The sequence below is a fragment of the Acanthaster planci genome, linkage group LG19 (genome assembly GCF_054643075.1).
Source record: "Acanthaster planci isolate LZ-2023a linkage group LG19, COTS_SCS, whole genome shotgun sequence".
Taxonomy (NCBI): Eukaryota; Metazoa; Echinodermata; class Asteroidea; order Valvatida; family Acanthasteridae; genus Acanthaster; species Acanthaster planci.
The window spans coordinates 7,408,896-7,436,427 of NC_141795.1; the positions used below are offsets into that span (position 1 = coordinate 7,408,896).

At 43.2% G+C, this 27,532-nt stretch overlaps 4 protein-coding genes across 6 annotated transcripts; 2 read left to right on the top strand and 2 right to left on the bottom strand.

Annotated features, from left to right (window-relative positions):
* Window positions 1-537: 537 nt before the first annotated feature.
* lin54 (lin-54 DREAM MuvB core complex component) lies at window positions 538-13,796 on the bottom strand. Of its 3 annotated transcripts, none has more exons than XM_087129973.1 (11): window positions 13,687-13,796; window positions 10,434-11,315; window positions 9,337-9,601; window positions 8,538-8,659; window positions 7,719-7,934; window positions 7,353-7,483; window positions 6,796-6,873; window positions 5,410-5,650; window positions 4,549-4,742; window positions 4,090-4,265; window positions 538-3,563 (listed from the first exon to the last, which is right to left on the bottom strand). In XM_087129973.1, exons 2-11 carry the CDS (start codon window positions 11,238-11,240, stop codon window positions 3,550-3,552), a joined length of 2,244 nt encoding a protein of 747 aa, XP_086986099.1. In that variant the 5' UTR covers window positions 11,241-11,315; window positions 13,687-13,796; the 3' UTR covers window positions 538-3,549. The 3 variants fall into 3 exon arrangements, with proteins under 3 accessions (XP_086986099.1, XP_086986100.1, XP_086986101.1); XM_087129974.1 differs by having other exon boundaries at window positions 10,434-11,318; window positions 13,687-13,776; XM_087129975.1 differs by having other exon boundaries at window positions 538-4,265.
* Window positions 13,797-14,260: 464 nt separating this feature from the next.
* Window positions 14,261-18,303, top strand: nme5 (NME/NM23 family member 5). The gene is made up of 5 exons (XM_022231766.2): window positions 14,261-14,529; window positions 15,119-15,324; window positions 15,778-15,878; window positions 16,090-16,208; window positions 16,992-18,303. The coding sequence occupies exons 1-5, from the start codon at window positions 14,395-14,397 to the stop codon at window positions 17,073-17,075; spliced, it is 645 nt and encodes a 214-aa protein (XP_022087458.1). The 5' UTR covers window positions 14,261-14,394; the 3' UTR covers window positions 17,076-18,303.
* Window positions 16,712-27,200, bottom strand: LOC110977523 (RPE-retinal G protein-coupled receptor-like). Its single transcript, XM_022231751.2, is given in 7 exon segments — window positions 16,712-19,362; window positions 19,364-19,441; window positions 19,839-20,131; window positions 20,521-20,697; window positions 21,045-21,155; window positions 26,321-26,432; window positions 27,052-27,200. Coding segments are annotated over 7 exon segments (927 nt in total). The 5' UTR covers window positions 27,055-27,200; the 3' UTR covers window positions 16,712-19,209.
* LOC110977540 (uncharacterized) lies at window positions 22,771-25,573 on the top strand. The gene is made up of 6 exons (XM_022231779.2): window positions 22,771-22,931; window positions 23,160-23,317; window positions 23,693-23,783; window positions 24,242-24,430; window positions 24,820-24,926; window positions 25,414-25,573. The coding sequence occupies exons 1-6, from the start codon at window positions 22,820-22,822 to the stop codon at window positions 25,429-25,431; spliced, it is 675 nt and encodes a 224-aa protein (XP_022087471.2). The 5' UTR covers window positions 22,771-22,819; the 3' UTR covers window positions 25,432-25,573.
* Window positions 27,201-27,532: the final 332 nt, after the last annotated feature.

A 27,532-nucleotide genomic window follows, 5' to 3' on the forward strand; every position in this document is an offset into this window, starting at 1 on the left:
CCTCATGAAGCAGTGTCCGCTGAAGTCGAGCGGTATGCCCAGTAAACGCATAATTGAACAATAACAAGATCTAAATTATTCCAAGCTTCAGCAGAACTCTAAGATGTGATGACATTGCACTTTCACGGCACGAGATTGACAACTAAACTACTAAGTCTTTGATTAGTGGACAGGAAAAAGGGTTTTAAACTGCACTTAAAAAGTACACCCCCTTTTCATCGCTACCAGTAGAAAAAAAAGAAACGAATGACTGAGCTGTTCTGACGTACCAGCAACCGTAACAAGGGCTAAACGCTACCATCTTTCACGGCACTTGCGCAAAGGACTTGTGCGAATCTTTGGCTACGCCCGAATCTAATGTCTAGAGCTCGGTCTTCCCTCCATTGGAAATACGCGGACACGCGCAGACAGAAGACCTAGCCGTAGCTCCGGAAACCCGTTTCGGACACGGCCTTTGCTTGGGATCAGACCACTTCAAATAGAAAAGGGAATATCAGACATAAATGGAGTGAACAGTCTTCACACAGCAAACGGTCGTCAAATGACATTTACATTATTTTAATCCTGAACCATCGATGCGATCGCTTCCCACATACAACATGACCGAAGGCTATTTCATGTACACGTAAATATCAGCCGGACATGTAAATGGTGGGCTAGCAAAATTCAGTCGGTACATGGCTGCATTTTCCCTTCTTTGGTCTTTGCGGGTGCAACCCCGGGAGTGTGACAACAGTCATGTTTACCACCTGAAATCTACAACACGAGAGAAGACATCACTTCATAGTAAAACCAATACGCACATTACACTGGTGAGGTAATTTTTGAGTAAAGACAATTTAGCTTTGGGAACGTTCAGAGCTTTGGGACAAGCACCGCCCATTGTTATTTAAATTTTAGATGGAAGGTAGATTCACAACCTGCCCTGACAAGTGTGATTTCAGACTGCAATTACAGACAGACGTTTTGTAATGACTAAAAAATAAACTACATTAGAAAGGGCTTTCAAAGACAGCAATCCCCCAACCCCATTTGAGAGGTTCACATTTCTAAGCATTGTTCTGTTTCTGCAAAGGCATTCTTTGCGACATTGGTCAGGCGACTTCAACCAAACCATTCGCTCCGAACTACTCAACGGATTGTGACGGGAAAGGATTCTTTTTGACAAGGAACTTCGAATAAAATATAAATAGAGCAAGAAAACACCAAACGAAAAAAAGGAGAGAAAACCTTTTGTGAACATCCCCCAACAAACAACAATCACAACAACACAACCAACAAAGAAAACGTTTTACAGAAAATAGAACCAAAACTGAGGACCCAGGGACTTTGAACCGACAAATTAACAAAGCAATCATCTGACAAAAGCAAGCAAACAGGATACCATCTGGAAAAGAAAAGTTGAAATCACATTTCCAAAATTATGCCCTCAATGTTTTTTTTGTTGCAAATAAAACCACCGTGAAATACACATAACAAAACACACCCACAAGACCCAAAGCGCTAAACAAACAAACAAATAAATCAGACAACCATTACAAATGTTTAGAAATATGAACAAATATGCACTTCTGTGGATACATCAACAGTGTTTACATAAAATAATAATTTTCTATGTACAAGTATCAAAATGCTAAGACCGATCCCCCTCCAAAGAACCTCCCTCAGGCAGCAAAGCTCAACCCAACCTATCAGCAACTACTAACAATTCTAGTTTGGGCTTTAATTCTACTGGGGGAAAAAGCATTTATCAAATAGGTTTTATTTCCATTTTATACAAGAAAAATACATAAAACAGTGGCTTGGGGGGGGGTATATGAAATTAAACTGAAATAGACTTGGCTTTAAGTGGTGATGATACTCCAAGGTTGAGGAGTAAAAAAAAATGAACAAAGTGGCCAATGACAAACGATTAAAATTATGGGCGCACCAAAAAACCAGGGAAAAAAAGGCAATTTGAAGTGGGATCCTGTGGCTAATCAGGTGCCGACGCAGCCAAGGTGTGTGTTTACGTAACACACAAAAGTCTCATTACGACAACCAAAATGATGCGTATGAGGGAGACTGGTCACGCCAAAATGTGCCCAGGCAAGCACACTGTATGCTACACAGAACCTTAGGCTGGCTGTGCTCAAAGAGAGGCTGTACTGGCAAAGACTCCGTCAAGCAAGTGCACCCCCAATACAGTCTCTAAACAGAGGTACCATGCGCGAGGCAAATAAGAAAACGTGGTGGAATATCTACTTCTAGTATCTCCCCTTACATAAAAACAGCCCCACCCCTGTTGAGCTTAAAAGAAACTAAAATGAACTGTCTCATCTTCTAAGACGCTCTGTACAGATTCTTCAAGACATAAAGTTTTGATACGTACACATTATGTCATTAACAGAAACCTATTGCTTCCGCATACATGTAGTAAGTTTTGTTTACCATTACAACAATTTATGTACAGTGATTTAATTTCAAAAACCATGATCATAACGTTGGATTCTGGTATGCATATGTACATGTTTAGTTGATTGACCAATTTTATCCTACATTCTTATCGCAGCTTTAACGGTTTTTTTACTCTACGTGAAATTATAAAATTAAATAAACAATAAGTTTACCCCCAGTCCTGCAGTTATCTGGGATGAAAATAGTCTTCACTGACTTAAACAACGAGGTAAAAACTGATTTATCGTCCTGTGACTATGAAAATCCATGTCAACGAAAAGGACTACAGGGAAATATTCATTTGAATATCCCCATTACATGGCCATTCTTAGCCACCATACTTAAGGATGCTATTTCTTGTGTGCATTTTTGCTCCCTCTGTTGGCCAGCGAAAAGCAAAATTGCAGCATTTTTTTACTTGGACAGGTCAGACAAACTAATTTTTTTTTTCAGCCTTCCCCCAGACAAGACACACCATTTCTTAATCTCAGAGGGGAAACTAAACAGGACACTTTTTTTTCCCATTGGAAATCCCCCCCAAAAAAATAAAGACCCAAAAAATGTCTCAATGTCCAGTTCATAGCTGATCTGAGGTTGAATATTGTAAGAATCAACCTTTCTCTGAGATTTGTCACCATAAACTGAGAATATGAGATGAAACCTCTCCATTCAACTTTTAAACTTGTTTGAGAATTAGTCCACCTTAAACACACAGCAAGTGGCATGAATTCGCTTACACGCCTCATTTTAACTGTCTGAAATTCAACACTGAGCACTGTCCCCAAATTCTCAGTTTTCAAATGAACATAGTGAGGGGCAAAAGAAATCAAAGAATTTCAGAGAAAAAAGCTCGAAATTTCGGACAAGGAAAATTAGCAGTTCATGAGAGAGATGTCCAACGCTACTCGTGCTCTGCAACACGTTTTTGTTAGTGTCCTTCATAGAATTTTCGGTTTGGCAAAGTGCCTTGTAGATTCCGATGGGCCCTGCAGTAAGACCCTCTCTCGGCAAGTGACTAACCTCTTTCCCCGGAAATCGGTGACCTGCCATCGCGTCCAATTTTTCTGAGCAAGCAAAGAGCGCCCCCACGAGTCCAGCGTGACATCACTTCGCTTAGGAGGCAATCCCTGTAGATCGGCGATTTGGAAAGCACAACTAGGTTGCTTACTTTTTTCCAGTTTTTGTGCAAAGTGATGCAAAAATAAACTGACATGCGTACACTGGTCTCTCGTAAAGCATTTCAGCATCTTTGAATTGACTTGAATCAAATTCAAAAATTTACTTCATCCAAATGCTACTTTCTTCTAACTACACATTGATAACTCAATTTTTGTGCTGAGCAAGAGCGAGAAGGGAACCGGTCTTGAGTGACATACGTTGCACAGCAAAACCTACCTCACTGGTAACCTATCCATGCTAAGCAAACATTTCCCGTGCTTGAAAAACTTCAGCAAATAAAGCACCTCCAAGGTCACAGGAGGGCAGCAACACACGAGCAAGGAGATCTGCCTTATCAGCACAACCGCATGCTGACTCACAGGCTCTCTGTTCTGCTCTATTCTGCTTGGCCTTGCCCTTTTGGCTCAGAGGCCCCCTCGAATTCTAATTTGTACAGCGCCCTCTACTGCTCATGCACAACATCCTAAGCCGCACCTTTGGTCTTGCCGGCCGAGTTGATGACCTGCCGCAGACACTGGCCAAATTCTTCCAGGATGAGCCGCTCAGCCTTGGCCTGGGATGTCCGTTTCTGCTCCGTCTGCTCGGCCTGTGCCAGGAGGCACTGGCAGGTGGCCTCGGCGACGTCGTTGGTGATGAACGAGAATGGTAACCTGTGAAGGGAGTGCCGATCAAAAGTATTATACTGATAAAACCAAGGGGAATATTTAAACAGCCAAATAAAAAACACTTTGTGAACTTGGGCCCAGTTCGTACTTGGGCGTAGAAAGTATGACGTCAAATCATATATTTGCTCCTAAAATTTGCAGCAGTTGAGCATGTTTCAACTCAGTGCATGTCACTGTAACAGTTTTGTGACGTCAAAGTCACTTCGCTTTTCGCTTTCGCCTGAAGCATGAGCCGGCCTTCAGACCGGTGTCACACCGGGAGTCCTACCTTTTGCCCGAATCATTGACTATAGCCGGCCGGGAGGGGAAGTCTTGGAACTGTAGCTTGGTGTTGGCGTCAGTCTGCTGCTGAACCCGGACCTCTGCGGCGTCGGCGAGGTGCATCAGCGTCTTCCGCTCGGGGCTCTCCTCAAAGTTTTTACACCCAACACACTTGCAGTTATTGGAGCACAGAATCCTCGCCTGGGGAAACAAGTGTTATTGATGAGAAAAATTCAGCTCCGACAAAATCGAGTCTGAAGGCCACTTTGTCAGTAATTTGTCTGCATTACAAAGAGAAGACTGGGCTCCCTGTTTCAATGTGTCACTCAGTTTGCCATCCTGATGAAAAACGGACACCAAGTGGGTGAAAAAATGTTTAGGGTTTCAATTCATTTTACTGCGCAAGATTCTTTTCAAGGTCTGTGCCTCCGAAGTGGTTTAGTGGACTTGGGGCTTCCTTTGGTAGGTTGACTCGCATTTAAACAGAGTTCAGAAAACAGACCTTATTCATCAGGAAACCATCTTTGATTGTTTCAAGATGTACTTTGATTGTGTTTCAAAATCTTATCGTATTCAACGTAGTCTGTTAAACTGTTTTGAGTTCCACCCTCATTTTCGATTTTTGTATTTGGCTTAAAACATGTTTATATAATTCATCACAAATTTTATATTCTTGGTCTGTGAAAATGGCATTAATTTGGAATGAAGTTTCATTTTAGTGCTTCCAGTTTATTCTCAGTGCCCCCTGCAATGTTAACCTCTCTTCCAATTCAATATGGCCGACTTGTGAATCAGCGCAACTGCGAAAAGTTCAAAGCAAAGGAACATGGTATGGTGCAAAGGAGATTCGCGCGAGATGCTGACCGACCTCGTAGCACTCGCAGTAGTTCTTGAGGCAGCCTGAGCGCTTGCAGTTGCAGCCCTTGTTGTGCCTCCGGTCCAGCTCCCCGTTCCGCCCCTTGCCGATCTTGGGCTTAAAGGCGTTGGGGTTGCGGTCCAGGCAGGCCTTGATGGCCCGGGCCCGGTCCTCCTCGTGGTCCAGGTTGTTGAAACAGTTGTTGCAATTACAGCTGCTGCAGAACTCCCCGTTGGCAAAGCAGTCGCAGTACCTTGGTGGACAAAGGGGAGGGGGGAGAGTGATAACGTAAGATGAAGCGACAGGTTCCGTCAGGGATTAGGACTCGTTTCTCACCGGGGAATCGAGGCCAACCGAAACCTTACGTTACCCCGAACCCCCCTTGGCCTCTTTTGCTAAGCACTCTCCTCAATCCTTCAAAATCCTTCGATTACCCATGCAAAGAAAACTGCATTCAATCCTCCAATGCTTCTTGAATTTGCTCCTTTGAGGGGTGCCCGCTGCCTCAATCCTCCAAAACCCTCTCGCGATTCTGCTCACTGTGCAGAGGCAGGGCAAATGATATCCTGGAGCAGCATGGATGATTTTGTGTATAATTTTGACAATGCAATCAGCCACACTTTTTTGGTCATTCTTCCTCAATCCTCCGGTGTCCTCCAAACCCAACCAGAGGATCTTGGAGGACTGAGAAGGGTTAGGGTTAAAAGAAAAACTTAGCCTGAATGTAACTCTTGAAATGAGTTCAACCCTAGCTAATTCGCAGAGTCAAAACCTGACGTGATGTCACCATTTCATGTTGGCACTCTGACTGAACACAAACCCCGAATGACTGTCTGATCGTCTAACTTGACTTACACATCACCATCTCACTGGTGGTTTTCAGCCTTGCGTTATATCCTTTCCTGATAAAAGTGCTTTGAAAGGATGCTGACACTTCAGGAACACGGCCGAGGGCAAGTCAGATGGTGTGATGTCAGAAAAAACTAAAAAAGCTTGTCTCCTAAAATAGCAATTCCTCGCCCGTTCCAAACAATCTCAGGGGTGTGGTTATCGAGCAAAAGGTAAGTTTTCTTTCCTAAAAGTCTGGATTCAAACTCGGAGGACGGGTTCCTGCACCTCAAGGACAATTAAATTCCATGAATTTTCCATGACCACATTATGAAAATTCACAACCAATAATGCAATTTCTTGGACTATTCAGCCTTTTAGGTTGCAGATACAATCACAGATTTTATGCGCTTAGTTCTGATAATAGAAATCACACACGGTTTTGTGACTTCCATGACAAAATCCCATGACTTTTCCAGGCCTGAAAGAGGAAAAACAAATTTCCATGACTTTTCATGGCTTTTCCAGGCCGCAGGAACCCTCAGAGGGTGCCACAGGCCTCATACTTACAATTTCAGACACTGCGACTTGGTGCAATTGCAGGGTTTCCGTGGTCGGTGTTCGGGATCCAACTGGGCCGATCGCCGCCTTGAGTGATAAAAAATAAGAAACAAAGACTCTTAAGTGGCAACCCTGGATACAATATTGATATAACAAACCACTATAAGCAACACCGCTTCTTGAAATAATTCTTAGGTCATCTATTTATGATGAATTTTAGGCACAATATTTCGAACTTGAGAGTTGCTGAACAAGTAGACAAGCTGCATCTTTCACACCATTGCTTTCCAAGATGTTCGTAACATGTATTTGGTCAAACTCTTCCATTCAGACGAATGATTTATTTAATGCCACTTGAATTAAATTGTCTTCATTTTCAATAAATTGTATCCAATTCCTTTATTAACCCTAACCCCCTAGGGTGTTTGAAAAATCATATTGAAATCGGAGGATATGGGACTGTTAGGGTTAAGCTTTCAATGTAAGAGATAGTCAATCAAATGAAATGCTGAAAAGTTTGAAAACTGGCCATGAATTCTGCCATGAGGTGTTGGCGGTATTCTCACCCATTGATGACACGACTTGGCGGAGGCGGGGAGCGTGGCCGTGGGGGCGGAGCTTGGGGAACTCCCCCAGACAGTGAGGGTGCCAGAGAGACATAGTTGGGTGTGGACACCGGCTTGGCCTGAGACATCACCTGTGCAGAGATGATGCATGCATGAATATTCACGTTATGGTGCACAGCACTGTGCGGCTTATAAATGAGACGTACTGAAAGAGCATTTTAATACCAAAAATTGCTCCAAGTTGAGTTGTGCTGGGGTACCAGTTGAAATAATCAGGATATCAGCCTCGGGATATGGATTGAATGAATGACCAGCTTCACGGCTGACCCACTGAACAATTCAACAAGTTGAGCAAGTTTCACCAACCTGAGGCACCATGGGCACCATGGCAAAGTTCTGCATGATGTTGCCGCTGGGGGCTAGCAGGGTGGTGCCGGGCGGGAAAGAGGCAAACTTGGTCTCCCCCGTCATCGGGTTGATGATCTTCAGCTGGGTGTTAGCCGGCATGATCATGCGGTTCTGGGTGGCGGATCCCGACCCCGCCACGCCCTGAGCGGCGCTGCTCCGATTCGCCTGGATTTTCTGTCACAAATCAATTTTTTTTTTCTATGACACATCTTGATGAATGAAACGTTTTGAAAAAATTAATAGACAAGGAGTATACAGGCATTATGACTTTGGTAACGAGGACCCCGAAAGAACAAATATCGTTAACTACTGGAAAGGATAAAATACGGTACACAAAACTGTTGTCAGAACTTTGATCTGCAGTTGAGAGGCCAAAACCAATTTCACAAGAACTTTTCCTCAATGTTTAAAATTCCACGCTGTGCAAGAAACCAAGGACTTGTTCTTCATAATTCACAGGACATCAAACCCACGATGCGTCAAGAATGAGTAGGCCTAAATTTGTCAAAATCCGCGAGATAGTACTAGTTTGCAGAACCTGATCAGGTTTGGGGATTAGTGAACATTTTAACTACTTGCTGAATTAAACTATAAATATATATACAAAACAACTACAATTCAATTAAACAGTACAAGGCTGACGTTTTAATCTTTGAAAAAGAATGAAGCCACGTCTGACCTTTAACTTTCACAGATATGTACGTTTCAGGTCACTCTTGTCTGTGAGCAGTTTGCAGCAGTGTTTTTATCTGTCAGAGAAGTCTCGAGATAACTCACCTGGGCTGGAGCAATGGGTACATTGACTTTGACGGGGTTCGTTGCGGGTATTGTCCGCACAACGTTGTGCACTGTGGTGGAGGCTGGAGCGATGGGTTTCGCGGTTGTAACCACAGGCTTAGCTATACAATACAAACAAATCAGGAATCCCAGCGTTTAACCTGAATTTGGACTCCACAGCACTGTGCGATATCATGCAGTAAGATGTAAGAAGACTATCTTGAAAGAGACCGGGACTTGCATTGAACCAGGCGAGCCTGGATGAACTCCACTGGGTCTCAGTTGCACTCTGAATGATCACAACGAAAAGCTACGCAGGACATTTCCATCCTCTTCTTTCCACTCCAAATCCCACCAGGCCAAAGACATACCAAGCAAGATATGGGACGGAGGGGTGCCCCCCTTACATGTCCAATCCCTAGACACGTCCCTCTAGTCTTGTTACCCGACACGTCTCCCAAAATGTCTGTAAAGAACTCCTGAGATTCTGATCAAACAGTGGCCAACACAAAGGTATGGGGGAGGGTGCTCTCCGTCCCATATCTGGCTTTATATGTATAAATAATCCTCTAACAAGGGCCAAGTCTTCAATCTACGTTGCCCATTGTTCAAACCCTCAGTCACCAGTTCAGACCAATGGGGGGTGTGACACTTCAGTAACCACGCTGCATCTGGCTTCATCTGGCACCTCTGTACCCTCTTTTATTAGATTTCAAAATAAGATCCAATAATTTAACAGAAATAATCGACGGTCCTGGTATTAAAACAACATTCCGCACAGGAGGTTGTTACAACTTACTCTGGGTGCTTGCCGAGCTTGATGCTGTGACGGTGACCAGCCTAACGTAGGAGAACTTGGATCCGGGAACCTGTACGGACTGCACGGTGGTCGCCGGCGCGGCAGACGCAGCAGTCGATGTCGCTGCAGCAACAGTAGTTACTGCCACTGGGGGCTTGGACGCCTTGCTGGTGGTCACGATGCTCGTCACGGTGCTCTGCTTGCCCTGCGCCTGCGGGGCTGGTTTGATCTGGATTGGCTTGAGCTGCTGGGCTTGGTTCGCCGACTTGAGGATTTGAGTTGAAAGAACACAGAAGAATGAAATTCTACGGCAGATTCTCAAGCAAAGAAAGTGATAGCTTTCCCTGTTGAACTTGAGACCATCAACAGACCAGCCACAAAATCAGTCAAAAAACTAGAGACAAGACTAGGGCTGTCCCAAATATTTGAACAGTTATCGAATATTCAAATATTATTTCCCGAATTAAAAACATTCAAATGCAAAATTCATGAAAAGGAAGGAAGAATTTTCTTTTGTTTTAAATGAGAAAAACTGCACTATGGAGGCTTGTTTCAAGCAGATTCAAATGAAAAGGGACAAATCTTACGATTCAAAAAGTAAACTATTCATTAAAAAATTTCAAAGGAATAGAAATTTTCAACAGGGCAAGAAGTACTGTTCATCTCTCATTAAATCTCGCAAAATCGTGGATGGAAATACTCCTAGACTTGAGAAGCCTTAATAGTGATTGTAATGTACCAGTGCATGTATTATTGCAACTGATTTTGTATATGGTTTGTTCATAAACAATCTGCCGGTTGGTGTAACCAAATATTCGGATATTCAAATGAATTGAACGTCAAATATTCAAATAGTGAATCAATCGAATTGACTCAGCCTTACACAAGACTAGACACATCAATGTTACACAGTTACCAGAATGCTAACAATGTGGTAATCTCAGGTGATCATGGGACCAGTTTGTTTCACGTGGATACAGATCGTGATCCGTTCTCTGACACCAAAACCCCCCTACTGGGTGAAGCGAACCAGCGATGGGATCACTGATCGAGGTCCAGATCTTTGGAAACAAACTGGCCCCAGAAATCACACTTACTGGGTTAGCAACCATGGCTACTGTTTTGACTCCTGACACCGATGTCAGAGAGACTCCGACCTGCTGTGATGTTAGCTCTGCCGAGGATTTGACGATGATGGTCTGAGGGGCCGGCGCGATCTTCTTTGGCGTCGTACTCACGGTGACCTTCGTTGGACTCTTCATTGTGGGGATGGCGACTTTGGTCGCATTCTGTTTCATTGGCGATGCCGAGGTGATAACCACGCCTTTTGGAATGACCACACCCTGTTGGGATGGCACCACGCCCGGCTGGGCGATGGGGATGAGCTTAATGGGAGACCCTGGTGGTATCAACTGCCGTCCGCTGGATGTTTGGGCTGTCCCAGGTGTCACCATGGTAACTGTTGCGGTGCTCAGCCCTACACTGGTGGACATGGGCTGTTTTGTTGTAGGGTTCCGTGTGATTATGACCTTGGTCACCACCTGACTTGTCGTCGTCGATGGCATGCTGCGTTTTACAATGTTCTGTATGGTCTTCCCAACCGGCGACCCAGGAGGCAGAGTTATGACTTGGGCCGGGTTTCCGCCTGAGGAGACCCTGACTTCGGTTGGCGTGCTGGTGTTTGATGTGGTGCTCTCGCTGACGGCCGTGATGATGGTGGTGGTGGACTGGGCAGCTTTAGAAGGGGACGACGATGCTGTGCTGGATGACTCGCTGCTGGACATGGCGATCAGGTTGTCCAGCTCGGCCTGAATGACTGCCACGGGGTCGGCCTTGCCGCTTCTGGTGGCTTCCAGTCTGGCCTTAGCTGTGCTGCTTCTGGTCTGGGACCCCGGGGATGACATGGCTTTAACGTGCTGATTCAGATCACAGTACGGTGTCAGGCAAGCGTGGTGCAAGACTGACAGATCATGAGACAGCTGCTGGTGAAAGATTAGTAATGTAACACTCTCTAAAGTTCTTTTATCATGATCAACTTGATATGGGGCAAAGTCTAGACACGACGATTTTAGAACAGGCAGAGGATAATGGACTGTGAACCTATCCCTGATATGCTTTTCTGCAGGCATGGCAACTGAACGTGTGCAGCGAGTGTTTTCAAAGAGTCAGACATTTCACTCGGACAAATATAGGCCTAAATGTATTAGACCACTTGATTTGGGTACTATGAACAAACTCTTTGTTCTGACCATTTAGGACGAGAACATGATATCAAACATTTTCAACATTATCTCAAAATATTCTTTTCTCATTAACTTTTCATTAACACAAAAATTGAGTTTTCGTTTTCCATCTTAGACCAGTGCCTTTGAATGTTTTACAGATTAAGTGCACCATATAAGTGCTTTATTATTATTGTTATTATTTCTGCGAAAAAGAAGTAAAATACTAATAAAATACCAAAAATAAAATATACAAGTAGTTAGCGAAATTTGACCTAAGTTGTCATTCACGTTTTCAAGTCGGATGTTCCACACTGATCATCAGCTTCAAAGCTGATCTTTTATTTAGTTTTCTAGAAAATTTAAATTGGTTATGAGTTACGTAGGCTTGCAGTTGCACCATGTACAAGAAAATATCTCTATTAAGTTTTATGAGTGTGTGGTTATGAGAAGAACCGAGGGTGGACACTCGACGTTCCGAACAGTATGCTCTGTTCGTCTTCAGGAGGGTGACTGGTTCAAGTCTTATCTAAATTGGTTATCTTTCATATTTAGACTGTGCACTGCTCAAAGCTTTCCAAATAGGCCTATGGGAAAAACTTTTAATTTGCACGGACAACAGACATGTAGCCTATGATGTAACTGTCATGACAGAAATGACCAGAAAAATGACGGATGTGATGAACAATTAATTACAGGCAACAGTCAACGGTGGTCAAACATGCGTGCATATTTTGCAAGTATCTGTACACACAATAATAATTAATAATGAGGCCTAAACTAGCCCAACTAGTGTGGCACGGACTCTCACTCCCGATCCATCCTTAGCCACATATCTGTATACGCACTTTCGTTTCAGCATATTGAACATTTCGGCACACCCACTTATCATCGTGGGCCCAATTTCTTTTGCACGCGAACATGATTCTTGACCTTTCCGCTGTCTAAAAACCATTTATTGGATGATTTAACTCACGTTATTGAGGTATTTTCCAGTCTTTTTTGCCTTTATCCATTCAATCTAACAGGCTCGCTCTCACAGTCGCCATCTTTAAAATAGGGTCGTTGAACATTACATCACTTGACCCCTCATCGTCTCGACGGCTGTTCCATGTCAAGACATACGTAATACACGGACTGAGCGATAAGATACTACATGTACCAATGGGCTCTTCCAAAACTTTGGCAGCAGTTTAGATATCTTGGCAAGGAACATCTGTCGAGACGATGAGGGGTCAAGTGACGTAATGTTCAACAACCTTATTTTAAAGATGGCGACTGTGAGAGCGAGCCTGTTAGATTGAATGGATAAAGGCAAAAAGACTGGAAAATACTGTACCTCAATAATGTGAGTGAAATCATTCAATAAATGGTTTTTAGAAAGCGGAAAGGTCAAGAATCATGTTTGTGTGCAAAAGAAATTGCGCCCACGATGATAAGTGAGTGCGCCGAAATGTTCAATACGCCGACACGAAATCGCGTATACAGATGCGTGGCTAAGGATGGATCGGGAGTGAGAGCTGTGCCACACTAGAGGGCTAGGCCTAAACATGCATCGGCCTGGCCATAACTTGTATTGTAACTGGTGGAAACCCCCACCATTTAGCAAAATCCCACACACTGCAGGTTCACATGCCATGCATAAGAGTAAGACATTAACTTAAGTGATACTGATAGGCCTAGCTAATGACTAGCCTAAACATGCTAAATCATTTTAAATGAGCAATCATGATGTAATGTGGACGTCATCATATAGCCTACAGAAAAATGCCACAGAAAAACTGGTAGGGCCTATAACTTGTATTTATAAGGTAAAAATTGCGGGCCTAACGTTAGTAAAAGTGGAAACTGGTTCCCTTCCCTGTCCGTAAACTGGGCAATCCCATCCCTGTCCTAGACCTAGAAGTACTACTACTACTAATGAGTGACCTCTATGTAAAGGAAGCGAGACCCATTATTAACTGCATGTGCTCACCGCTCCGGATGAGGGATATATTGAGGTCAAAATTTTCGAATTAAGATCTATTTCTTTGCAAAAGAGTGCTTAAATGAAATATTCATACCACTAAGAAAACAGATCTATATTTTGATCAGCAGAAGAGGAAGCCAATAATGAAGAAATTCTCACCAAATGTGCAGTTTCCCATTGCGTTATTTGTTCAAAATCACGCGCCCGACCATTACACGTAAATTTGGCATCCCATAATAATCATCATTCATTACTGGCTAGGTGTCAAAGGTTAACCTCTTTCCAAATCAAACACGAGCAACAAAATGAGCTTTTATATTCATCATAAACAAACTTATATTTAAAAAAAAACCAAAATTAGTGAAAAAAGAAGTTAAATAAAAGTTCAAAAGGTATACAATTTTGGTATTACTTTTTTTGGCAGTTATTTGTCTTCCTGTTCTTTCATCTGTTCATGTCCGTAGGCTTATCGATTATCTCGGGTACGCCACTGCTGTAGAGCTGTGTAGCCTACACTATAACTACAAAGCCATTGCCGGTGATTCAAATGGCGAAAAAGGAGGGAATCGGAGTATGTAGCAAAGAAAATGAAAACAATTATAACGCAGACAGCTATGTTACACTATGGTTACACAAGCATAATGCTGCCAAAATACCCGAAAAATGTGGCTTGCTAGAGGGCGCTGTTCAAATATGTATGGCCACAGACTCGGATGGCCGTCCTGATGACCCAGACTAACTATCCACACATCATGTACATAGCAACAGCAATATTCAGTGCTCGAGATAAAAAGTAGACTTAGCCTATGGTTTATTTTCAGAGTTGTCTTCGTTTTTACGTGTATAGTTTGATATCAAAGCAGTCATATGCCCGAGTCAGAGGTTATGGAGGCTCCACAGATTTTTGTGGAGCGGACACTGGCCCTTATCAAGCCAGAGGCGGTAGATAAAGCCGAAGAAATCGAAGAAATTATTCTTCAATCTGGCTTCACCATTTTGCAGGTAGGACTTAGGAGACGTGCGCTCAATGAAAACAAAGCTCCATGGCCAAAGACCTATTCACCTACCCACCTCCATGATGCATAATCCAAATTGAAAATTACATGTACGCCTACAAACCAGAAATTCTGGGATGCCCAAGAAACCTTTATTTTCTCTCAAATACTGTCATGACTGTTAATTAGGAAAGAAAAAATTAGGAAAGACTGCGTCCATTCACTTTGTGGTTGTGAACAAAGACTCTAGGCCTAGACCATATTTTCAAAGTAGCCTAGGCCTAGGCCAAGTATTTGGAATACTTTTTAGTCCAAGTTGAATTGTTAATGATAAAAGTGGAGGCAGAATAAAACGTTCTTTCCAAAACTAGAGTTGAAGTTGCATGCAGGAAGCTGCTTGAGAAGTTGAGTTTTAAAACAACAAAATCCTTTCTTGAAATGAAAAAACCAAAGTAAGCCTTTGGCTTGAACTTCATACCCCAGAAATGTTTTTGACTGTAAATAGACCTAACAGCCCAGAAGGTTTATCTTCTAAGAAAATTCAAGGCTCAGGTGTAAAATTTGTGTGGATTATTATCGCTCACTTAACATAACAGAAGCGGCGCGTGCATCTGACCCCGGAGCAGACCAGCGATTTCTACGCTGAGCATTACGGCAAGATGTTCTTCCCTTCACTTGTTGCCTACATGAGCAGTGGGCCTATCATTGCCATGGTACTGGCCAGAGATAATGCCATCGCCTGCTGGCGAGAGCTGTGTGGGCCAACCAACACCAACAAGGCCCGGGAAACACACCCGGACAGGTAGGGTGCTGGAATTCATATCTGTCTCATATTAACGTGTACAGATAGTGGCATAACGTGGACGCAGGTCCCCCTCCTGCTCAAAGCCTGTCTCTCTCTCCTCCTTACTCTCAGAAATTGGAGGGATAAAAAATTGGTGACAGTCCACCATGGTCAATGTTGTAACTGTTACCGAACCCATGGAGGGCCCCCCTCAAGGAAATGAGGCCCCCAGTCCCCCCCCCCAATTAATTCTAGTTATGTCTCTGTTGGAAGATAGAGGGGACAGTATGCACCTTTATAAATGAGACCTCAGTCCTGACCACCGCCCACAAAATGGGTCGTAAGGCCAGTTTGTTCAGTGCTTTTTTGTCTTAAAAATATCAAAATGAGCTCCGTGTATACTGTGTCAGTGTTTTCCTCGCTCAGTGATAACTGAAATTTGTTATTATTTGTTGGTTGTCTTGGCGACAGCATCCGGGCTCTCTATGGCACAGACGACCAGAAGAATGCCGTCCACGGAAGTGACAGTCAGTACAGCGCAGAGAGAGAAATCAGATTCATGTTCAATGACAGTAAGTCCAGATACCAGACCTTACAAGGAAGTTCAACCCCAAATGAATTACTTTCCGGCACAAATCAGTGAGATGTTTGAAAATCAACGAGTGCACATGGTTAACGCTTGAATTTGGGCAACTTTAACGGTAGTCTTTCTTTTGAGGATGATGATGGGTATTTTTGTTCATTGCTCTCCTGCAATCTTGCGTTGCCACTCTTTTATTTCAGGTATTGTTGAGCCGATCCCCGCCGGGCAAGCTGCCAAGGATTATCTGACCAAAGTGGTCAACCCGACGTTGTTGAGGGGTCTCACAGAGCTCTGTAAACAGAAGCCCGAGGACCCAATCGTAAGAAACCCAACCCGTCTATCTATGTACCTCACAATCTGGATTCCCAAAAATCATCATAAAGTGTTTTGGCCACAGTGTTTAGCCCAATCTTGTTTGCACTTTGAAAGAAACCATTCATTTGAGTCGCACTGCTCTGTTGTTTTGTTGTAACCAGCCAGTCGTTCGGCAGTTAGTAATGATCATGTCGCATTTGTTGGGTGCAATTTGCCAATGTGCACCGTTGCTCGATCGCTTTGCTTGATTGGCAATCCTGCGTGACATCTCCGCCTTTTAAAACTGTGACCCAGAAAGAAAGGCACTACGCTGATGACAGAACTATTGACAAATTGTGCAATAAGATCAGCTGACCACGCATAGATCGAGCTATTGCGCATATCGACCGACAATAAGTTCAAATATGCTCTAAAATAAAAACACTAAATAACGCCATGATCTAGCTGAAGGCACATGAAGCTGCCTAAGTCAGCCACCAAATTACCCACATCTGCCCATGGAGCATAGCCAGGGCTCACGAGTTTTGATTTATTGCAAACTGATTCCGACCTCAAGCAGAATGTAGAGTGTGAGACAAACTACACAAAAAAGCACTAATTGAAAACAAGCATCACTTGTGATAAACTTTAAGATAAAAGAGTGACTGTCGATCATTTCTGAGAGCTGTTGGTTCTTGAAATGGGTAACTCTATGCAACGCTGGGTTAGTTTTGTGGGCACCTGTTGCACTGAACATGCTCAGTATTATCAACATTACTGTAACTTTGTCCCAACGTTTATTTCCCAGACGTGGCTTGCCGATTGGCTGATCAGCAACAATCCCAACAAGCCGCGGATTCAGGAGCAGTGTCGGGTGGAGGAACCCATGTGATCACCTTCCCAATCCTCACCGAGACGCCAGGAAAACTATCAACAATCCAGATTCCAAATTACAGTCCTAGAGTTCGGGATAGCTTCAGGGAAGGTTGGATAGGTGGGCCAAAGCAGAAAAAAAAGGATACCTCTATTTGTGCTGAGAATTGAAGCCACATCCAAAGCATGTGGCTGTGGCTAGAGGCAATGCATGTGTCTATGGGGAATGCATAAAGCCACCAGCTGTCAGCTCCCATAGAAACGTGTGTCATGATCAGCAGTAGCCAAGTAATTCAGTCTCAGCCTTAGGCCGTCAGTAGTCAATTTTGTGGTTTCCATGTAGAGTCAAACATTGAACCAGTTTCATCCATATCAAAGACAGGGATGGTACAGTAGTAAACCTGATCAAGTGCCCCCCGATTTGCAGGGTAAATCCTTCTCATGAACCGTTGAGGCATTGTGAATAGGGAGCGTTCCATTTTGTCAGGTGTTGATTTTCTCACCTGTTCATCAAAAACTAGTTTAGCTTTGACAGCACAGGCACCGGTATTTCAAGGTCGAAAATGACGTAAAACTGCTAAAATTGTCTGCCTGAAACTGTCTGCTTTAACTCCAGACTTAGCCCTAAATTTTCCCCGACCAAGGTGAATCAGGTATGTGTATTATACAAGGAAAAAGTTCCGAAAGAAATTAATTTCTGATTGATAAACAAGACCTGCCAAGAATAAATCTATTATGGATTTGGCCGACAATTTTACTGCGTCATTGTGCCCACAAAAGTTTACATTCAATTGTTTAATATCTTATGTACCTGTAATATACATGTACGGTGTTGACTTCTTTTTTGTAACATGTCTTCTTTCATGTTCGAAGTTTGATAAAAGTGATGTAAAATAAAGACAGAGTATGCGTAGCTCTTGCGTTCTTATTTAAACTTAAAACAGAAAATGTTCAACCTGTTTCTTAAAAACATTGCACTTTGCTGCAAGCTTTCTTATCTAGCACATCTTAAAAATTCGTTTTTCATGGTGAGAAAGCTTGGAAATAATTTTTTAAAGTTTAGTTACGGTACTTCGATCGGTTTCCAGCAGAAAAGATGCGGTTGTGTGGACTGGCTTTTATCCCTGTGGGATGCTCAGAGATGACTGTAAAAAGTATATGTATTACCCATAACATGACTTGCTTGTAAATATTGTTTCCTTGTTGGTTGCTCAATAAATACTGCCAGAAGAGCATCTGTTTTGGAAGGTGGTGTTTTCCAGAAATATCAAATTATTAACCTTGGTAATCTTGACTTTTATTTCCCCAAGCAACAAGTGCCTGATTTACATCACATTACATGCAAATATGCTGCAGGTCCAGATAATATATATGAGTTAAGGTATAGATGTACAGAAACGAATAAGTACATAACTATATAGAGGCTTTGCGTGGTAGCCATCTTGCAGGGCAGTTCTTTAGGACAAAAGCACTGGCCTGCAAGATGGCAGCCATGCAAACCCTCTGGGTGCATTCCACCAAATGGTTGCATTTCTGCGCGCGTGCTCATTAATATTTTGTGATCCCACGGATTTTTTTCCAATAAGATAGGCCATAATCAAAAGGCACCATAGAAATATTTCTATAAATCTCGAATTTAGGACTGATAGCCTCCAGTTCAGGGTATTTCTTTCACAAAAAGCCCGAAATTGCGGACCTATTTTGGATAGACGCGGGCGGTTACATTCAGAAATGAGCACTTAGTTTTATTGCTATTTTGGGGGTATCTTCGTTCAAAGGCGAATAAAAAATTTTTTTCATGGCTAATCCCCATGAAATTGAAACAAAAAGTGATCTGGCCATAATCTTGAATTTCCAGTGAAAAAAACGGAGGCCAACCTCTTCACGAGAGTCAACAGGCGGCGCTATTTCGGGCGTGTATTTGGTGTAGTGCAACCCTCTATACAAGCCGAACATACACATCAAAGCCTGCTTGGTAAAAGCGGCTCCAAATACATTATTACGGATTCCGAGCCTTGATGATTGGTACAAGTATTCCTGTCTGAGGCAAAACACCAACTCCGATTTGACATCCTAATTTCCCAACTCCCAAAGCCTCCCAATCTACGACAACCAACTTTGCAGCGCTCTCCGCGCCAAACGCCCTATACGTCTTATTTCTTCTTATCTGCCTCACGCGACTCCTCCCCTTGTACGCTTCGAATGTCCTGATTGGTCAGCGCCTGGAGAGCGGCGTTTCCGATTGGACAGATCTTGGGCAGCAGCGGCGCGGCGGCAACCAAATGGAGTGGCACGCTACTGATGTCGGTCTGCGACCGCCCACAGAGCCACGACGCCGTACGCTCCCCAGTATACGACTAGGGACATCAAAACCAAAACGCAGGTCTGAAAAAAAAGACATTAAATAATTATAAAGCACAAATTGTTTCCCTTCTTTAAAAGTGAACGTAATTGCCATGCATCAACAAAATCAATACGGACATAACCAAACATCAAAATGAACACGGACGATTCGCTATTATAGTGCGCCTCCAAGAGTTTACAGCGCGTTGACCAATCACAGTGCGCGAAATCTGTCGAGCCAAATGCGCGTTTGGAAAGGGTGATTGGCCAACGCGTTGCAAACCCTTGGAGGAGCCCTATTGTGAATCGCCCGTATTCATGTAAGCCTTCAAAGATCTGTGCCACAAGTTTCACTAACGCAGCCTCAAAAGACGCGATTTTCATGTCATATGATACATCATCACAATATTACCGACTTCCAAGAATGATTTTAATGTACCGTAGCTGCCTGCATCTTGGCGGCAGTTTTCTTCGCATCATCTGTGTCGCCTCCTTCTCGCAGTTTCACCAAGCACCACAGGATCGTGCCCATGGGCAACACGTAGACCGAGCCCATCATGGCAGCCAGGTAGGTCACATAGTTGGCGCCGTGGGCCCCGAAGTCCAGCATACAGGTGGTCTTGGGCGGCTCGATGCCGTAGCGGCCCCACCCGACAAAACGCAGGGGTGTCAAGGCCCAGAAGACGGCATTCAGCCAGATGGCAGAAGTGGCGATCAGATACACCTTCTGGCCTGCATCCACGCGGAAAACATTGAAATGGAATACACCATCGCTTTTAGATGTCTTTTTTTTTCAGGACGAAACTATGGTGGTTTATTATAATCGATAAGAGCATCAATGACCCCTTCTCAAATGTGTGAAAGAGACTTTCGTCCTCATCCACCCATATCAAAAAAGGCCTTTTTTAATAATGGATTTTCAAATAGAAAAGGCTTTTCTATTTTCTTAGATACCGAATCAGAACAATATTGAATAAATAAATTTTAAAAAGATCTCATTCAAAACTTTTTTCAACTGAATTTCATAAATGTTCAAGGTAACCACGGTGTACGTTGATACAGGATAGCTTGGTAGGCTTACAGGCTTTAGTGCTGTGAATGTTTCATTACTTTGTCCCTACCTACGCGGTTTCCAATGGCCGAATGATACTTCTCCACAGCCAGGGACACCAGCGAAGTTATGCTGACTGTACCAAACAGCATACCAACGCACCCATACAGCTGGCATCCCTGCTCCCCGTACGGCCACACCTCTCTGAAGCTTGCCAGGGCTGCAAAGGGGCACATCAGCCCAATGCCTGAAAATAACACATTTCACACAATTAAAAATCAAAAACTCCATCCACAGTTCCAGGTTCAACTAAATTATTTTTAATGCCATAAGCCGTGCTATGATGTGTAGTGCGTGGTTGGGGTCTTGAGTGCAAGGGGTCCACCCAGTTGACCCAAACTGGACATTTTTTCCTGAAATGATCAACATTTTTTCATCTGCAAATTAAAAGAACCCGTCTTCCCCTTCCCCAGAATGGCGGTAGTACTATTTTTGAGAAAATTGGCAACTTCTCCCCTCCCCCCCCCAAAAAAAATGAACACACCTTACCGCTTCCCCTATCTCGCACAGATCCTCAAACACTTCGGGGCTTACCGAAATCACCTGCGCAGAGCGACATACCAAGGAGAGACGAGGGCTTGCGAAGGGATTTCTTCGTCACATATAGAACGAAAAGAACCCCGTTAAGAAGCATGCCAAGAACACCTACAAAACAAAGGTCGTTTTATATAATAAACAATTACATTTGAATCTCGTAAAATAAAGCAGTGGCCGAGACATGACATCACAAGCCTGTACAATATTCCAATAAACATCAAGCGAACTGTACAATTACAAAATAAGTCACAATGTGAACGAGGACGCCAAAATCAAAGACGCAGGTGCAAGGATTTACAGATTGGCGATGCGGAGAGAAGGAGCTGATTTCATCTAAGAAACAGTGCAGCCATGAACTTATAAAACAACATTATCCACCAGGGTTATTCTCTCGTATTGACAGAGGCAGGTGATAAGAGGGCTGATTGTCACCGATAAGGTTTGCGAGCGTGAATATTTTTCCAGTCTCGCCGTTACTTCGTTAAATGATACACAGAATGCAGAGTGTAAAATGGAAAGATTCTTGTCTGAAAACTGAAGAAAACATGTGAATTGCGCGATAGCTTAGAGTTTACTCCCCCTATTTTGCAAGTGATTGTCAATTCCTTGTTGATGATTGAGAGAAATGAACGATTGCCTTTATTTGCCACACTTCGTTACATTAAAATAGCGATGTGTTGGTGGGGTACTCTTCAAAACTATACACGTAGCTTTTTCCAGTGGAGCCTGCATCGCGGGTAAAGTACCCGCACATATTCAGTATTCAATCGAACTATTAGCGTCCATCCAGGCAAAATGACCAGCGTGTTCTCTTAAAAAGCTTTTGACGCTGCAATAAAACCGGGCTTCAATAATTTAATCTTAAAAGCTCCATAATCCAGTTCCGGTTTGGAATGGGTCCTTAAGCCTTTGAACATTTCTTATACTCCCATACTTAATGCCTAAAACCAGATGCACATCTTCCATTTAAAAAAATGGTTTAGCTGTGTAAAATAACTTTTTAAATTTACACTGGCAGGGTGATCCATGTTTCAGGTGCCTGCGTCTAAATTTCATATTTTAAAGAGATATAATTGTGTAGTAATTCTGATTGTGCTTGAGCTTTGCAAACTTCCATAAAAACATGATACGCTAACGACGGCTTTCTTCAACAATGTTAATAACACTGGCCCCCAAATTTGTTCTTCCCTTGAAAAAATCAGCCCATCCATACTGCTCGATCTAACCGCTGTGAAAATGACATCAGATTACTGCATGCATGGGAATGTGCTCATAAAAATCAATTTTCAATATCTACAGTGTTAAGGTCATTCATTTGGCAGTTAGGGCTTGTTTTGTTCATCGCGTCAATCGGTGCCAGCACATTTAGCGTTAAAAGTACCAAGACATTTTTAATTGGTCCTTTTGAGCCCGCACAGCTGTAACTCACCCAAGTGTGAACTATTAGGAAAAGAGGCTGAAGAATCGGCCTAATTGTATCAATTAAATCTGAGTGAAATTTAGCCACAATTTAATTGCAGAAATAATGAAATCCTAACTTAGCCTGAAACGACAACCTCTGTATCAGGAAAAGGCAAGCAATATAGCAGATAAAGACAAACCAATCATGGAAGTCATTATGCTGTGTTTGGGTGTGTGCCACAGTGACACCCCCGGTGAGGAATGGAATATTCTGACACGCCCCCTCTGCGGCGACAGTGCAGATATAAATACTGCGTACCTCTCCCGGTAGCAACCTTATTGCAACAAAGTCGTCAACTATTGATTTCAAGATGGCAAAAGTCTACGCCTGTGTGATATTGCTGTTGGGATTGGTGGCAGCGGTGCACTCCATCCCAAAGAAATGCTGCTTTCCCGTGATGCAAAGCTGGATGACCGATATTGGTAAGCCAAATAGTTCATTTCCTCACCACAATTCTCATTTTTTCGGATTTCCTCACCCTGTCCAGCATGAGTCATCAACCAACAATCATAACATCTTCGTGATCAACGATCATGACACTGCCATGACGCCCTCAGTCACGCTTACTAACTCAGAAGCGGAGGCATCACTCCCCTATAGAATTCGATGAAGATCCGAGTTAATAAGGAATCGATTCCTGTCATTTGCAGTTGCTGGAATAGTCTTCAAGAATAACCAAATCTTTACGGAGACCGCCACCTACGGCCGGGATACCCTTAACGGCCTGCAGGGCTCATCAAAATTCTTCACCGACGTCAGGACTGGGGTGGTGTCGACCGTCCGCAAAGTCCAGAAATACGAACCAGGGGTAGGCGTGATAGTGTCGGCTTTAAGCCCACTCACACAGATGTCCACACAGATGTCCACACATCTGCAAGTTTAAGAAAGCAACTAACGACTCCAAAGTACCTTTTGTGACTATCGACTCCCAAGTTTAACATGCATTAGGACAAACTTGGTTCATTCTTTTGTTGGAAATCGCCACTCTTAACAGATGGTTACTCGTTCAAATATCACTGAGACTGGACATGGAAAGAAAACCTTCGAAAAAAAAAGGGAAGAGCTAGTATTAATGTGTCAAAAGTAAGAACGAAAATCCCAGGATATGTGTTTAAGTTTTGTTTAAAGAAGATGATGCAGACATGTAGAGGTTAATCGGTTCTTATTCCATCTTGCTTCACAGGTGAACGGTACTTTCAAAACTTGGATGATCTACGACGAGAAGACATGCACTATTCAATTGAAACCCTCGGCTATTCAAAATTGTGTGCCCGGTAAGAAAGCTTGTTTCACTCCATTTTTATCGCGTTGACACGCCCACGTATCAGCGGTACCGAGTAAACGGCAGTAACGCTTAGTGAAAACAAGAGGCAGGGCTTTCTTTCTTCGTTTGAGGCTTCACCACGCTAGGAACTTAGGCCCTTTTTCCATACTCAGCTTCGTCCCCGTCCCAGGCTTCGTGTAGGAAACCAATCCTCGATTACGGGCCTGAAGCGTTTAACTTAAATTAAAGTACTGTAATGTTTGGCTCTTTTGCATCTTACTTGATGCTTTGTGGCACTATCAGACTTACTATTGCGCTTACAACATCAAAGTCGGGTAATAAAACACAGTTGAAGCGGGAGATGGAGCCCAAGTCGATATTGGAAAACGGCCTTAGATAGTCATCGAAAAACTCACTTTAAGGTTTTTTTCGCGAGACCACGATGAAAAAGAACCCATTTCTTTGCAGACTTTCCACCGAATACGGACACCTGGTACGGCGGGTCGTACAAGGCCGACGGGCTGACCATCGCCCGCCGCCAGTCGCTCTGGCCGGACGACGCCAAGCCCGGTGACCGGCTGAGATTGGAGAAGACGCTGTTCGTCGCCCCAGGATGCAGCCTGGCCAACTCGCTGAAGATTGACATGGAGCCTGGTAGTAAGTATCCTCGTTGTATGTTGTCACAGATCAGTAATTTTCAACTGTGACTGTTATGCTGTATGAGGCAGCGTTAATTGAAACTGTCGCTAAATTCATTTGTCAGTTATGAAGACCATTTTTTAAACCAAAATGTGGCCAAAAATGAGAAGTTCACTTGGTTTTAATGGAAAGTACACGTGGAGGATAGCTGATCCTCACTAAGACTTATACTATGATGAAAAGTGACAATCACCGCTGTGGCATTTATCGATGGCCAGTTACAGCGACAGTAACACTGACAGCGACAATTATGTTGACTTGCGATCATCTTGAGAGTCACAATAACTAAGTCTTCGTCGTGTTTCTGAACGTGCTCAAACACCATGTTTATTTTACATTTTGTTCAGAAACATTCGCGTCTTTGGTAAATTACGCCAATTTCCGCGTCATAAAGGACCCGACGGAATTCCGTGACTTGTTTGATGTACCAGACTTCTGCCCCAAGGAGGTGCCGGTATGTACATTCTGGGTGTTTCGATTCCTGATTGCCTAACAAACTTCTCACGCATGAACTGCCATTTAGTTCTGTCCAGTCTCAAATAATGAGTATCACAAATATTTTTAAAAGGGACAGGTGGCAGGTGGCTTAAATGTCACACGTTGACCTTAAAGGCTATGCCTTGTTTTTAGCATTTAAATCCAAGTGTATCGGATATCGGTTAGTAAAGCGGACTTTTCGTCTGAATGAATCCAAGCTCATGAATTATTCGATACTGTCGTTCCAAGTGTATCTTTATATGACTCGCCAACTGTGCACAATTTTGAAATCTGATCGAATTAAGCGAGATGCTAAAAAGACGCCCTCTGACGTGCAGTCAACGACACGTAAGGGCCATGACGTCATTTAGAACCAAAATCGTTCTCCAAAAAGTCTTGCAGACTTTTTAATGACTTCTTAAAAACCAATGATTCCTTTTCTTTCTTTCCTTTTACCACTTTAGGTTGCAAAGAGCAGCTAAGGACGCTGCGGTGTTTGTCAATTGTCTTTTGCGTGTAGAGAAAACCACCATTATCTTCAATTGCTGTCACGTGATACCGTGGACTTCACTATTTAATATTCGACAAATTTGAGCTCTGGTGAAACAAGGCCTATTCTCCAGGTTAATCAACAACATCGTTATATGATTGGCAGCCTATATTAAATTTGAGTTTTGGGATTGAAAAAGTCGGTTATTGGTGAACGAAACATGCCTTAGCGAAAACGGTCACCAAGATAAAAGGAATTATTTTGCCAATTTCTTCCGAAGATTCTTTGTACCTGCTGAAGTTGCGGTTTTCATTTAATGAGAGTTAATGATCTTACTGAGTTAATACGTTGTATTTAGCACCGTGTTCCTCCAAAACTTGGGGATATCACTAGTTGATGCATAATAAGGGAAGCGAAAATTAATACTTTTACTCAAGCAACTTCGGGAATTTAAGAAAAACAATTAAAATCTGCAAAACTCACAACTTGAAATGAATTTTCTATTTCGACACAGTGGTAAAATAAATACTGACGTGTGTGTATTTGCAAGAATGTGTAACTGTTTCAATTATTGTCAGGCACCTGTTTGAAGGGAGACTGCATTGAACGTTATTTCATTCTGATAGATATTTCTGTCCCATAACTGGAAGCAACAGTCAAAAAACGTCTTGAAAGGCTCCTTTTCATGTAGTCAAGATGTTTTGCTCATTGCTATAGGACCCTTTCCGTGTATCTCTTTATCCGTTTCGCTATGATCCCTCAAACATTATAAGCCAAGCCTGATCGCATCCCCCTCGCACAGCGCATGCCAAGTGTATGCTATGCATACCATTTCGTCATAATGAGGCCGAATTCAGCACAACCCAGCTGCCTTATCCTACCTTCTGCGACGAGCATGAGACCCATGGTGTAGTACTCGGATGGGCCGAGAGGCGCGGCGTCTTGCTGACCCGGCGGGAAAGCACCCGACGCCGACTCCATGACCGATTTGACCTGTGAAGGAAAAAAAAAAGCTCTGAGAGATAACCAAAATCGCACGAAACTTTTCAAACAGTTGACTGGTATCAAGCAGCTTGTTAACGAGAGGGTTACTGGGATTAAGCAGATCCTAATTGTTACAAAGGGGCTAGGGAAGAGACCAACGAAAATTTGGACTTTGGACTTGAGAATTAGCTCTCATACGCCAGCACAAAAGTGCACTTCAAATAATCAAGACTCGGCCTCTTTCAATCTTCCATTGGGTTCTGAAATTGGATTAGCTGGATTAAATTGGATTTGAACACTTCAAAATAGTATCCCGTGCCTCAGAAAGAGTGTCTGGGGACATTATGAGGGGTCATCGAGGGTCATAGGCTGAGAACGAATGAAACAACAAACCGGTCGATTTGAAGAAAAATAAGCCATTTTGTTTATTTTTTTGGATACGAAAATATAAACCGTGTATGAAAGCATCAAATAGAGGACGAAATCAAACATTTCACATTTAATCTCAAAGTACTGCGTAATTCAAAACAAGTCCCAACCAGAGCCTCTAAAAAGAAAAAAAAGACTAAGGTTAGGGTTCAAACATGGAAAATAATTCATATTGGTCACCAACTGTGCGGAATTTTACCATGCGTATAAATCGCCAAGACCGATGCCAAGTATTATTCCGGCTTGAATGGACAAGAACCCTGCATACATTCTATCCAATCTAGGCCTACCCGTCGCTTCATGCACTGCACTGCAGCAATGAACAGTAATGCACTAATGAGCAAGAAAATGGCCTACCTCAGCCAGTGGGATCAGCACAGTACAGTGCGTGGCACACGAGGCGGTCTTCTTCGACCCGCTGGTTGGCTTTGTCAGATACTTCTAAGCTTATTGTTTAGACGCGCTGGTGCTCGTAATGATACCTTCAGTTCATTCTTCAACGAGGAGCGAATGCCTAAGGGCTCAGGCAAAGGCGTATTTTCAACATCCCGTGTCCACATGTGATTTGGAAATTTTCATTTCAATTGTCCCTCGTATGCTTTTTACACGCTGTGGAGAAGGTACCCCCGGGCAATGTTGTGGCATTGAAATTATGCATTCTATTCGCTTCTACGTCATTG